Genomic DNA, 12840 nt, shown 5'->3' on the forward strand with positions numbered 1-12840 from the left:
GTGTTTATTCAAATGTGCGCTTTTTAGGGCAGAACCTCATCTTTACACCAGCCTGGTAAAGGCCTGATTCCCTGGTGGTAGCACGCAAGTACAAAATACGACTTAAAACATGTAGGCTTGTCTCCAAAAAGTTTGAATATTCAATTTGTGAAATTATAGGCCAATGCTATAACCTAGTATTTAAAATTAAATATTGATTGGCAGTATTTCTTATACTGTTCACAAATAAGGAATCCTAATTTTGAATGTTGGTGGCTTGGTGCACATAACGAGAAATATTTGTATTCGTTTCAGTGAATGGCAGAAGCATCATTTGCTTCTTGTCTTCCTGGCTTCAGTGCTACTGAACTTCGGCAAAATGCCATTCATGACTCACACTATTTATTTATTTATTCTTTATTTTTAGACTAATGGGAACTTTATGAATTCCTTCCCTGATTTCTAAGAGAAATAGCACTTAGTTGCGATCCTGAAAAATGGTGATTCAGAATCTTAGATTACTGCCTTAATGCATATAATAACTCTTAATGAGAACAGTTAATCACCAAATAATTGATTGTAGTTCTGAAGATATTGTTGTTAAATTTTGATTTTAAATTATTTCTTTACCCATATAGAAATTCACACTATTAAGAGGTTTGTCAAGTTGACTTTAGTTTCTATTAAGAACATTTTTTTGAAATCTCACGAATATTTTTCATTTGCAATTTTATTTACCTCCTAAAAGAATGCACTGTAAAAAGCATATGCATCATATATAGTACAAAGAACTTATGTCATCCTCCAAGTGACAAACCACATGAAAATGCATGCGCAGTTAGGAAAGCAGTAATGTGATATCACATGTGCAATACAAGTTCAGTGTCTGGAGTGGTGGGAGCTCAACTCTAAGACATCCTTTGGGGTAGTTTCAGCTCTCAAAGTCTCTTCGCTTTTCCTATGCATTCTTTTGCTTTTTGTAGGTCATCAGTTTGATTGTAACTCTTGTAGTTAGTTCAAAACATACAGTAGAAAGCATGATCAAGCTGTAATAGCTTTTAGTATGAGGTACAAAATACTTCCAGTCAAGAACACAGAGTTGTTCTTCATAAATATTTGCACAGACAATGAAGGCATTTCATGCATTTAGTTTCATGTTATATTAATTAAATATTTGGTTTTTATTCAAGTAGATTATTGACAATGAAGGGGGGGAATTTTCTCCTCCAGCTAGAGAGTGTAAATTCTAAAAGCATAACAAACAGCTTCCTCTAAATGAGATCTAATCAGACATGAGAATAAGTTGGTAAGCTTTCATTTACTGCACAAGTGGCATTAACTGAAACATCTCCTGCGTATAATTTACTTTAAAGTCTGTATTTGCTATTTTAAGAGTTAGCATTTTGAAACCTATAGTATTTTATTACACAATTTTAGCTTGAATATTTTCCAATAAATCACAGCTCACTTTCAGCTAGTATTCATTTATGATGTTACTTTCACCTTTTGTTTGCTGACAGGAAAATGAGATAAGAGAAAAATCTTAGCTGGAGGTCTGGACAGGCAGACATGCTCGATGGGGCATGTAAGAAGCTAATAGCGTGGAGACATCTCAAGCATTCCCATATACATTCCCGAAAGATTTTTTTCCCTCCCTTGGGAAACAACACATAGTCCATTGGGACTTCCTGCCCCAGGAAAAGACAAAAAAAAAAAAAAAAAAAAAAAAAAAAGGCAATTTGAAATATCTCTTTTCCAGGCACGATTGCTTTTTTCTTCTGTGGTGTAATAATTTTTTCCAAAAGTTACAAGCTACTAAAATTGATAACTGACTTTCAGAAAATGTAGAGAAATAAATTATTTTATTAAAAGCTGATTTAAAATAGGTTAAGGACTGATTGATGGGGATTGATGCAATGCCCTTAAAAATGTGTTCCCTTAGGTCTGTCAAGATAAATGGATCTTGGAAGGCATAGGGATTCTTCCATTTTTATTCTAACTTTAAGCAATAGCAACATTGACAGACTGTGAAAACAAGTATGAAACGCTGTTTTAAAGAGGACAAAACTGTCTGCAAAATTGAAATTTTTACAGTCTTTTCAGAACACCAATTACAGTCAATTTTGTCTTCAGAACACCAATACATTGCCATGATGTGGAAATACAAAAATAAGCACGCACAGAGAGCCTGGCAATATGGTGCTCCATTCATTACATATATGCACCTTGTGTGGCATATGTGGCATGTGTGGCATATATATGCAGCTAAAAGACTTCATACTGCCTGTATGAACTGCTGTGATGAAACTGAGACAGTGTTTTCTTCTTTTTATAAAGACTACATTACATTCCGCTGTTATCCATGTTCAATGGGATCCAAAAAGATATGCTGATCCCAACAAACCCTTTCTAGTGTGCAGACTTCAATTATACTACAAACAAATAATTTACATATTTAGTAATTTAAATGAAAGTGAAATCTGTTAAAATAGTCTTTGACAAAACTGTATGTTCTGTCTTTATATACAAAAATGTATCTGTGAATCAGAAATTTAAGGATTCTGTGGCATATACGGATGACCTTCTACAATGAGACAGTTGCACCCTGGCACAGAGTTTGAAAAAAATGTTTCAAATTATGGGCTAAATTCTACTTCAGATGACTCATGAAGAAACTAGATGTGGCCACAATCCAAAGAACACCGTCACTCTGAAACAAGGCAAGGCAACCAAGACCAAGCACTACTGGGTTAAAGATAACTCAAGACATCTGGAGTACGACAAGTGGAAAGGTCTCATCTGTACTCTGAAGAAGTATTCAGAAAAAGAACCGATGAGACTCATAAGCAGTTTTCTTATTTTGCCCTGTCACTAGAACTAAGAAAAATTGATTATGGATGCTTAAGTTCATTTTCCATCTTGCTCACTGTTGTGTAAAAACTGAACATCTTGGGGAAAAATATGTCAGGATGATGACTACAGGTATTGGAAGAGCTGATTAAGTTCCTTTGGTTTAAATTCACAAAGATAAGTTTTGAATAAAGCACAGGGCAATTTTTGTAGCCATGCAAGAACAGTAACTCAGAAAGCTTTTGACAGTTTGATACACGTCAAATACCGTAGCTTCAATGCATATTTTAAAAATGCCTTGTATTTGCTTGTTGTATTTTCTGTTGCTAGGTTTTCTACTGGATCTACTCCACTTTTGGAAATTTAAAACAAAAATTAGAGGAAAAACACTACAGACATGTCATCACCCCTGCAATTTTCTCTGTATCTACATTAGATGACTAAGCATGCAGTATGTGTTTTAATACAACCTGTTCTTCTGCAAGTTGTTTTGAACTATTTTGTAAATTAATTACTAAGCACAGTTAAGGTCTGAATAGAAATATAGCTGTTTCTTATGGAAACCTTATGCATATTCTTTGGTTTTCCCTCTTGAAAATATGAAGAAAGCTAGTTTTAGTTAAATTATTCCATATTTATCAGACTACCGCTACCAAGAATATGAGGGATCTAAAACTTCAAATTAATGGCAGGAGAACAATCAGTTGTCATTGCAATCAGATAATGATATCAGATATGCACTGATACCCTTAGAAGAATATTAGGCAAAGTCTGTATTTAAAACCCTAGCATATGATTTTAAATACTTAAAATGCTTAAAATAACTTTTCTACACTATCAACAGCCACAGTTATCTTACTAACAGTTTTGGCATCTAGGAGAAATCCACAATCCACAAACTTGACAGGAAATTGTCCTTGTTTTCTTTTAGGTTGGTGTCTCCAGGCTTAGTCAAAAGTCCAACAACAAATGTGAGAGTCGGTGCAAGGAAGGGAGCAGGAACACGGGGCTGGGGCATGGAGGCTTCTGACCTTTCTATTTGGCCAGCAAGCAGCTGCTAGATAGAATGAGCAATGCAAATGCAGCTGAGCTTCATACAATATATCACACATAGCAGTTGCTGAGTTTATGCAGCTAATGACATTTTTCATGCAATGAATCTGCTGATCTAAATACAGGGCTATAGAGATATGACTGCAGATAAACTTTGACCTCTTCGCTATTTCTCTTAGCAGGTACAGTTTTAGAATGGATGCTTCATTGTAAGAATAAAGACTATCTTCAGATTTCAGTAGCCAAGTTATGAGAAAGCCCCAAAACAGTGCTTTTGGAATTTTCTCAGACTTACAGATGAATTCTCTGAAAGTGGTAAATTGCTTAGTCTAGTAATCCATATTTGATTTGAGGAAACAAGACCTTGATAGATTCTGATGATCTTAGGGGTGGATACAAAGGATCACGCAGCTCCAGCCATCTACCTACTTCTTCTATGGGACACAGCAGTATGTAGAAACTCATGATTAACGTTACCTCTCTCTGAAAATAAATATTACAGTTGACAGAATCAGATTATAAACATTAAGAAAATCATCAAACTGTATTTGGAAAGACTGCTCTAATAACTGACAAATTCTATAAAACGGAACTAGCAGCCACTACTATTTGTACCATTTATGGGGTATTTGTACCATTTGGGGTAGCATTTGGTAAAGAAGGAATGTATGTATTCACATAGATATAAATGCTGCCAGAAGCATGACCATTTAATTAGTATAGACTAACCATTTGGTAGCAAAGAACAAAAGCAAGACCTCATTTAAAACTATGAAAAAAAAATGAAAAAATGGTAAGTTAAAGTGTCTACAAAATGCACAAATAAGTTATTGATTCTTTGGAAAATCATTCTGTTATATGGACACAAACCATAGAATAGCAATCAGGAAGACTCTTCATTTAAATAACTATTGGCAACCCTTCATAAAGGATTAATACTATCTCTGCCAATGGTTAGAAAACAAATTTATTTTAATGCATACTCTACATGTTGTCTTTTCTTTCTTGCCAATTTCAAGCTTGCTTAAAAAAAGACAGTCTTGGCTATAAAAGCAATGTTTTGGAATGTGCTCCAATATGATTGATCTGTCCTCGTTCTTTTGGCAACTTAGCTAAAGTACGTTTGTCAAATTTTATGATTTTATATGATTTTCAGTAATGAAGCATGACAGCCCCGAATTGATGACCTTAGAGAATTTTGTCTCTCTAAAAATGCATCACCATAACTATATTACAAACCTTAATTGTGAAATTATTTTTTCAATTTTCCCAGCTGTTTTTGCAATTTAAGCATACTTTGAGACATGCTTTTTCCCCATCTGTGCTTTCATTTTTATATTTACTTTCTTGAAGAATACATGCCAGCCAAAGTCTTACACAAAAAATAGATCATTTCATGAAAAAATCCCATGAAGAATCACTGAAATGCTATCCGCTAAGTATTCTGTCTTTCAAATCTGAATGTATTAATATACCCTTTTCCCTCTCCCCTGCAATTTCCTTAAGACAGGATTAATTGATTGACTTACTCCCTCAAAAGCAGAATTTCTGAAAGAAGATGCATCACTAATAGTCCCCTATTAGGTTTTGACAAATACTGTGCCCAAAATAACTATCATGTAATCAAGGTTAACATATATCAACACAAGTCTTATATGCCAGCTACTAATTGAATTAAAAAGAGATTAAAAACTATCTTCCCATAACTAGCCATGTGGCAAAGGAGAAATCTGGCAAATAATCCCTGCTGTGCCTTCCAAATTTGAGTAAAGTATTGGAGAAGACAGACATGCGGTACAAACCAAACTGCCAAGCTTCCGAACTCATAGATGGGGACTGAAGCATTTCATTCCTGTGCCCTTCCCTCTTGTAAAATGCCCCAAGCTAGTCTCCCCGCTTCAGAAATTCTGAAAGTGTGACTACTTATAAAGGAAGGAGGCTCCTCGCCAGGAGCTGATGAATAGTACTCTACAAAGTGTGCCACATAGAACAGCAGCCTTGCAAAATGGCTGCTAATCCTCAGTGTTGCCGACGAAGCTCAGCCTTGGCTGCCTCTGTTGAAAATGTTCTTCCACCTCCCTCTCAGGGAAACCCAAGGCTCTCGCTTTCTGAGAGTATGCAGTGGGAACAGGTTCTGCTCTCGCTAAAGTCAGTGGGAGATGATGCACATTTTGGATGAAAGCAGTTCTTTTATTCATCATTGCAGAAAGATGACAGTAAGCACCTGCCACTAAAAAAAATATGAAATGTAGTTGTAAAAAGTCCTACTTTCTACAGTTTTTCATTGTATGATGAAAAGAGAGGGGAATATAAGCAAAGAAGGATGAGGGTGTATCTTCGCTGAGGTCAGGAAAAGAGATTTTATGATGTGTATATGCAGAGAATGCACAAAAGTGGGAGAGGATTAGTGAATATGAAGGAAAGAACAGAAGGGGTTTATGTAATCATGCTTTGTAGGAGATTTAGGGAAAAAAACCCACAAGAAGCTCCAAAGCCACTTAATAGGTCAATATCATTTTGATGTTTCATGTTGCTCTAAATTACAATAAATGAGCCAGATCATGAAACTGGCTTTAAATCTTAAAATAAATCCCTTTTGATGTCCATATTTCATCCTTTCAAGTAAGCAGAAATACCATATTCCCTAAGCTACTTATTTAATATTTTTAAGTTGAAAAACAGATATGAAGACAAACTGTTAAACTGGAGTCAGGAGAATACTTTAATGATTTAGAATACATCACATGAATGAGATATTATTTGAAAGAGGTTAGATACATGGAGATAGGCTTATACTTCCAGATTTTCAAATAAGATAAATTATGAAAATGCAGATCTGTGTGTCCAAACAAAACTGCTTTCTAAGGTTGCAAGCACAGTGACAAGGGGTATAAAAACCTGGCAACCAGAACCACCAGATGCCTTAAATTGTAATCACAGGTTTTGCGTACTGTAATCAGAGCAACCTTACAGCTGTGTGTTTTAACTGGGCAATTGCCTAAGCCAACCATAAAATGTTTACCTTACCTTTAAGACCAGAATTAACTCATTTTGTAGTAGCGTGTTTTGGAATAACTCAGTGATAACATTTTCAAAGAAGTCATGCGGTTCTCTAATCCTATTTGCAGAGATGACTTTGCTCAGATTCTCATTCTCATCTCTCTCTGGTGAGCAAGGAACCAACCTTGAAGAATGAGGTTTAATATCCACAATTATCTTATGAAAGAGTCAAAGGTCTTTACCAGTCTTTCTTTGCTCATCTATTTATTCCCTTCTTTCTTTTTTTCTTGGGCCTTTTTTGTAAATGAAAGACAACACAATATTTTCAGTGCTCTCTCATATGGTAGCGCTCTGATACTTGAGATGTCTCAATCCTTTTTTTCTCTGTATGTCCTTTTTTTTTCCCCAATGTCCCTTCTAACTGCAAATGTGCATTGAGTCTGCCAGGTGGGCCCATATCCTTGATCTTTTTAAAGGCATTAAAATACTTGGCTGTGGTACTGAGGCAAATAAAATGCATTCTGAAGATCTCCCTTTACTTTCTTTTAACAGAGGGCCATTTAAGCAAAGGTCTTTTCCAAGTTGTCTATAATGATGTCCAGTTCTCCAGCTTCAGTTGCTAAAGTTAATTTGGACTCATACAAACTATTTAATCCCCAGATGTCTAGCCTTTTCAGAGGGATATTAATTGTTGTTCATGGTCTTCATGGAGCAGCATCTAACTTTAGTGAAAAACTACTTCATTTTACCTATATAAAAGCCTTCAGAATTTTGCACATCTCCTTGCGCTATGGTGCACTAAATACCATCTTGCACTGCTTTTTATATTAAATTATCACTATACTCTGACATCTCATAGCCTAATCATCAAGAACCAAAGACATCTTACCATTACTACACAACTAAAAGCCACTGATCTTAGTTTAGCAGAAAAGAAGCAGAGGATCTAAAATATGTCACCAAAGTTTGAAAAAAATTCCAACATGTTTGGTGAAATTAGATTTGTCTCTAGGTGGGGAAGTTTTAGAAAATGAGGAATATCCAGGAGCAAAAGGTAAGACTTAAGAACAGATCCTGTTAATAGGGAACAACTTTAATTGCCATAGAGTGATGGCGATTGAAGATACCCATGTTAAATTATCATGCCAAAACCCAGTTGACTGTATGCTTACTTTTAGTATTCAAAAAGGTTATTATGCAAAGAGCATCTAAAGGCTGTCTAAGGGCTAGTTTTAAATCCTTGTGGTGCACCTGAGAAGTAAGTACACTTATGCAGCAGCATAGTAGATGTGGGTCAAAGCTTGTGCCAGATCTGAAATCTCTGTCGTGCACTGCAGTTCACCAGCTGCACAGGGCAAGTGGAGTGAATACAAAAATACTGCTTTGAAAGTTTGGTCACACTGGACAAAAAGTAATAATGCTCTCTTCAAACTAAGAATACATTTCCAGTTTTAGAGGTTTTAACTTCTTAATACACCTTGTTTTCTTCATTTGCCACTTTTAAAAAACAACTGTGAAGTCAGAAAAAAAAATAATCCAGTCCTTGCTCAAGTAATATTTAAGGGGGAAACATTCCAAGCTGATAGATCTGCCAGTTGACCTTTAGCTGGTCAGAAGTGGAATGGCTATATCTGAACAGGGGTTTGATAGAGTATTAAATCATAAGCTGCTTTTTCCTTACTGATATGGAAAGTAGCCATACAATAACAGTCAAAGCTCCTCCTCACTACAAGCCATTATTCATATCACGATAGCATTATGAAAAAAATATTTTAAAAAATCAAGATATCAGCATGTTTTACCATTTTCCTTAGATTAAGAATTGGTGATGTCTTATAATTGGTGCTTAATGACACTAGCTAGTTGTTATTAGCTAGTATCCTCTTTGCAGGTACAAAATGAAGCTCAAAAATTATTATGGTTCTCTTGCTAGAACAATGGTGGAGTGAAGTAGAAGTTCGATTCTAGAAATTTCTAGAAATTTCCCCAGTCAACAACAAAAAAAGAATTACGTGGGCTGGATTTTTAAGAGTTCAAACATAAGCAATGACTCATGAAATAAATATGAAATATTTGCGAAGTTATTGAGAAAATTATATTAAAGCAGCATGGAGAAAAGTCAGACTGCTTTTGGATAATCCAGACACATGGAAAGAAAGACTTCATGAAAGGTTACTTGAATTTTCTCCTTGCTACTTATTCTCTCCTTGCTTTCCTAACAGAGCAGTACACTGGGTTATAAAATGACTACCAAAAAAGCCTTATTAGTTTAGACACAGAAATGACTTCAGAATCAAGTATTTAAAACAGTTTTTGCATTCCTAAATATTAAGCATTTAAAGTATTTATAGGTTTTCTTGCTGTTTCATGTCTTTATTTGAAATTTTCTCAGATAAAAATGCGCACATAACAGTGTTAAGTGACATCTGACTTATTCATGTGACGAAAAATGCTTTTGAAAATATTTAAGTCTAGATACAGGAAGATGACTAAACTCTGAAGCTTTTGTCTTCTAAAAAAATTCCCATTGCCTCCAAAGCTGGTGAAGCTCTTTTAAAGGTTACGATGGTGGGAGCACTAAGGCAGAAAAGCTTCCAGGTGCCCGCAAGCATTCTCACCACTGTGCCTTCTACCTACCTCCTGCAAATCTCTGTTCCTGCCTTTAGAAAATGGGTGGCCACACATTCCTCGTCATATTTGCCCTTCCTCTCACAGAGCTTAACATTGGGAAACTTCACATAAATGCATAGCAGACAAGGACAAGGAACAAATTTGTTTAGCGAGGCAGACAGCAGGCTTACTGTACTACCCCCCTCTCCAACATTTAAAGAATGCAACTATCTTCTCTCTTTCCTTTCCCATGTAGCTTGAGAATTACATCCAAGACAGTATGAAGAAAGAAATGGTAGAGATCCAGCAAACTGCAGTGCAGAACCAGACTGCAGTAATGATTGAAATAGGCACAAACTTACTAAATCAAACAGCTGAACAGACCCGCAAATTAACAGATGTTGAAGCACAAGTAAGTAATGAATTTCAACCTAAAAATGCTTCTGCTTCCCAAACACCTACAACTACACATTTAACATAGTTTAGTGTTATACTATTCAGTTCAATAATCAGAAGTCAATCATCACAATCAACAGCTCTACCCATCTTAAGGAAACATTAGTATTTGGTAATGCATAGTTCCATCTCAAGCCCACTGTTGTCACTTAAAACACTTCCATTACAGCAGAATTTGAAGTATGTCTAGCACACTTCATGTTACATTCATCTTCAAAGCTAATATACTTAAAACTACTATACTATATCCCAGCATTGGTTGGGTACTAGTACGCTTTTATACAACCCTTGTTGTATGTCTCTGCTATTATTCACCTCTCACCACCAGATCTTACCTAAAAGGGAGTTCCTTCAAACTGCCTTCATTCTGTTTACCAGGATAACTGCTTTTTTAAATTTAAATTTTCCTTTGTATTTTTTAAAGATTCTTATCACAAAATATGCGCCTCTCTAATGAATGTTTTCACAGATGCTGTAAGTGGGATAACAGCTCATTTCCAGCAAAATGCACTATATTATTGTTATTTAACAGAGGGATAAAGAAAACAATCAGAGATGAATCAAGAAAAAAGGAGTTAGGAGGAGGCTACAAGAAAAGTATATTCACACAGAAGTAAACTTGCCACTGCACATATTATTCTCTAAATTATTTCAAACAACAACAACAAAAAAGAATGGGTTTATCTTTAATTATTGCTTTAATTGAAAAGCATTAACTACAATAAGACATTTTGCGAAATAGGATGCAGGTTTTAATATGTTATAAGGACAAGTCCAACCAATGTAGAATGGTATGTATTTGTAGTGTTGCTAATGTGGTAGGAAAATTCAGATATGTAATTCCCCAAACAAATAATGAATATAGAATGCAGCACATAACATTTTATATAATGTAAACAGCATGCAAACCCTAAATTCTTTGTTAGACATTTTACTGTCTATAGCATTAATCCAATGAATTAAATTACTTTTTTATCCCAAACCAAGCCTTTGTGAACTCTTCGATAAACTGATAGTCCATAGCTCACAGGCGCACTGAATTCAGCTTTCTGGTTGCATTATTCAGGAGCCCAGTATTTTGCACATGTTGAGAGAACGTATTTATTCATCCACAGTAACGTCTTTATGGAAATTATTCAATTATTTTCTTCTTGGAGGAAGAAAATCATCACTGTAACTTTCCTTCTCTGCTTGAAATTACTGGTGACTGGGTTAAGGGCTTAATTAACAACATAAGGAAATTAACCAAACAATTGGTCTCTCAAGGACACTTACTTTTGGCAATAGTTTTCAATTACACTTAAGTGTGAAATCATGTCCTGAATGACTGTTTAACATGAAGGACATGAGTAATCAATTCTTCCTGCCAAGGAAAGCCAAATTCTGCTGAATTAAAAAAAGCTGTTCTAAAACAATGAGAAAATATTTCTAGAAAACTTGCCTCAAGGTAATGCAATCAGATACAAACAGAAAAGTATCTTCCATGTTTCCAAATATTTGCATTTCTTCGTTTAAAGATACAAATAATTTTAGACATTAAACAATACATATAGAAAAGGAGACATTAAAACGCAAGGAATGAATCAACAAAAGTGTGGTGCACATGATAAACACTTTAAAATATCATTTGGGATTCAGGAAAATAGCCAAGGGGGAACTATCTAGCAGTTTCAGGACTGGGCCAAGATTACAACCAGTGAGAGATATGCAAAGTACTTTCTTTCTGCATCAGACTGAGAAAACAACTCAAATTATCTCTGAACAACAACCATAATAGCTCCAGTAATGAAATAAGAATATCATAACAGAGGAGAAGGTATGACAGCAAAACTAAAGTACACAGCAGCTCTCAGCCATTGATCAGGACTGTAGTATACTACTGAAACATTCCCAATGATATATGGTAGTGTAACAACAAAATTAGTGCAACTCTGTGTATTCTTCTTCATTCTAATTCTATGATCATTTGTGCTCAAATTAAGTCTTCAAAAAATTTTTTTTAATTATAGGCTTAAGTAGAGATTTGCGTGATTTCACAACATGAAGAAATTACAGTTTGTTTAAAAGAAGTGTATTGATTTTAAAATATTTTTATAAATTTTATTTAGGTACTAAACCAGACAACCAGACTTGAACTTCAGCTTTTGGAACACTCTCTTTCAACAAACAAACTAGAAAGACAGATTTCAGATCAGACCAACGAGATAACTAAATTACAAGAAAAAAACAGGTAAGTTTGCCTATCAACCCGATAAAACGCTCTTCCCTGAAGAGACATTCTAATGGTCTTAGAAACAAATGTACTCAAGTAGGAAAATAAGGCCTTGTACAGAAGCTCCCCACACCCAGCTATGCTCATTACAAAAGTCATATATTATTAAATGCCTAGAGAGTCATGTAGGTTTATTCTTCCTGTGTTCTCTTCATATATAGTTCTTCATTATCTAAAGTTCTCCTTTATATGAGGAACTTAAGGTTAAAACTGAAATGCTTCTCAGTACTTCAGCTGTAGCCAATTCATATTGCTCTTTAGAATTATCCAGATGAAGTTATGGATTATGTAGCCTGACCCAAACTAAGCCAGGGCAACCACATCTCTAAAATTTATTTCCATGTAGTACACAGCTATCCTTATACGCAATCGTGTCATTGCCACAATTTTTTTCTAACCTGGTGAGAAAAGTTAAATGCTACTCATATTCAACGTTCCTTACAAATCAATCTTTTGAAATTCAGACCAATAACCAAGTATTACTCCCGTCCATTTCTGTATTCAGCTGTTGTCCAAAGCCTCGTACCTTTTTTTCAGCTAGTTTCGTTTTCATATCACCAGGGTCTTATTTTACTTTTGGCAATAAATAGTTTACAGAGAAACCTAAAAGCAGCAATAAT

General features: G+C 35.1%; 2 protein-coding genes across 2 annotated transcripts in view; one reads left to right on the forward strand and one right to left on the reverse strand.

Moving 5' to 3' along the window:
* The window catches only part of MCPH1 (microcephalin 1), a 137807-nt gene that overhangs the window by 50020 nt on the left and 74947 nt on the right, over positions 1-12840 (reverse strand). The window lies entirely within an intron of this gene.
* ANGPT2 (angiopoietin 2) overlaps positions 1-12840 on the forward strand; it is a 43960-nt gene that overhangs the window by 12762 nt on the left and 18358 nt on the right. The window contains exons 2-3 of the mRNA XM_009882146.1: positions 9749-9904; positions 12057-12178. Of these exons, the coding sequence (XP_009880448.1) occupies positions 9749-9904; positions 12057-12178 (278 nt within the window). The remainder of the gene's footprint in view (positions 1-9748; positions 9905-12056; positions 12179-12840) is intronic.

The sequence above is a fragment of the Charadrius vociferus genome, unplaced genomic scaffold, assembly GCF_000708025.1.
Source record: "Charadrius vociferus isolate BGI_N301 unplaced genomic scaffold, ASM70802v2 scaffold113, whole genome shotgun sequence".
Classification (NCBI taxonomy): Eukaryota; Metazoa; Chordata; class Aves; order Charadriiformes; family Charadriidae; genus Charadrius; species Charadrius vociferus.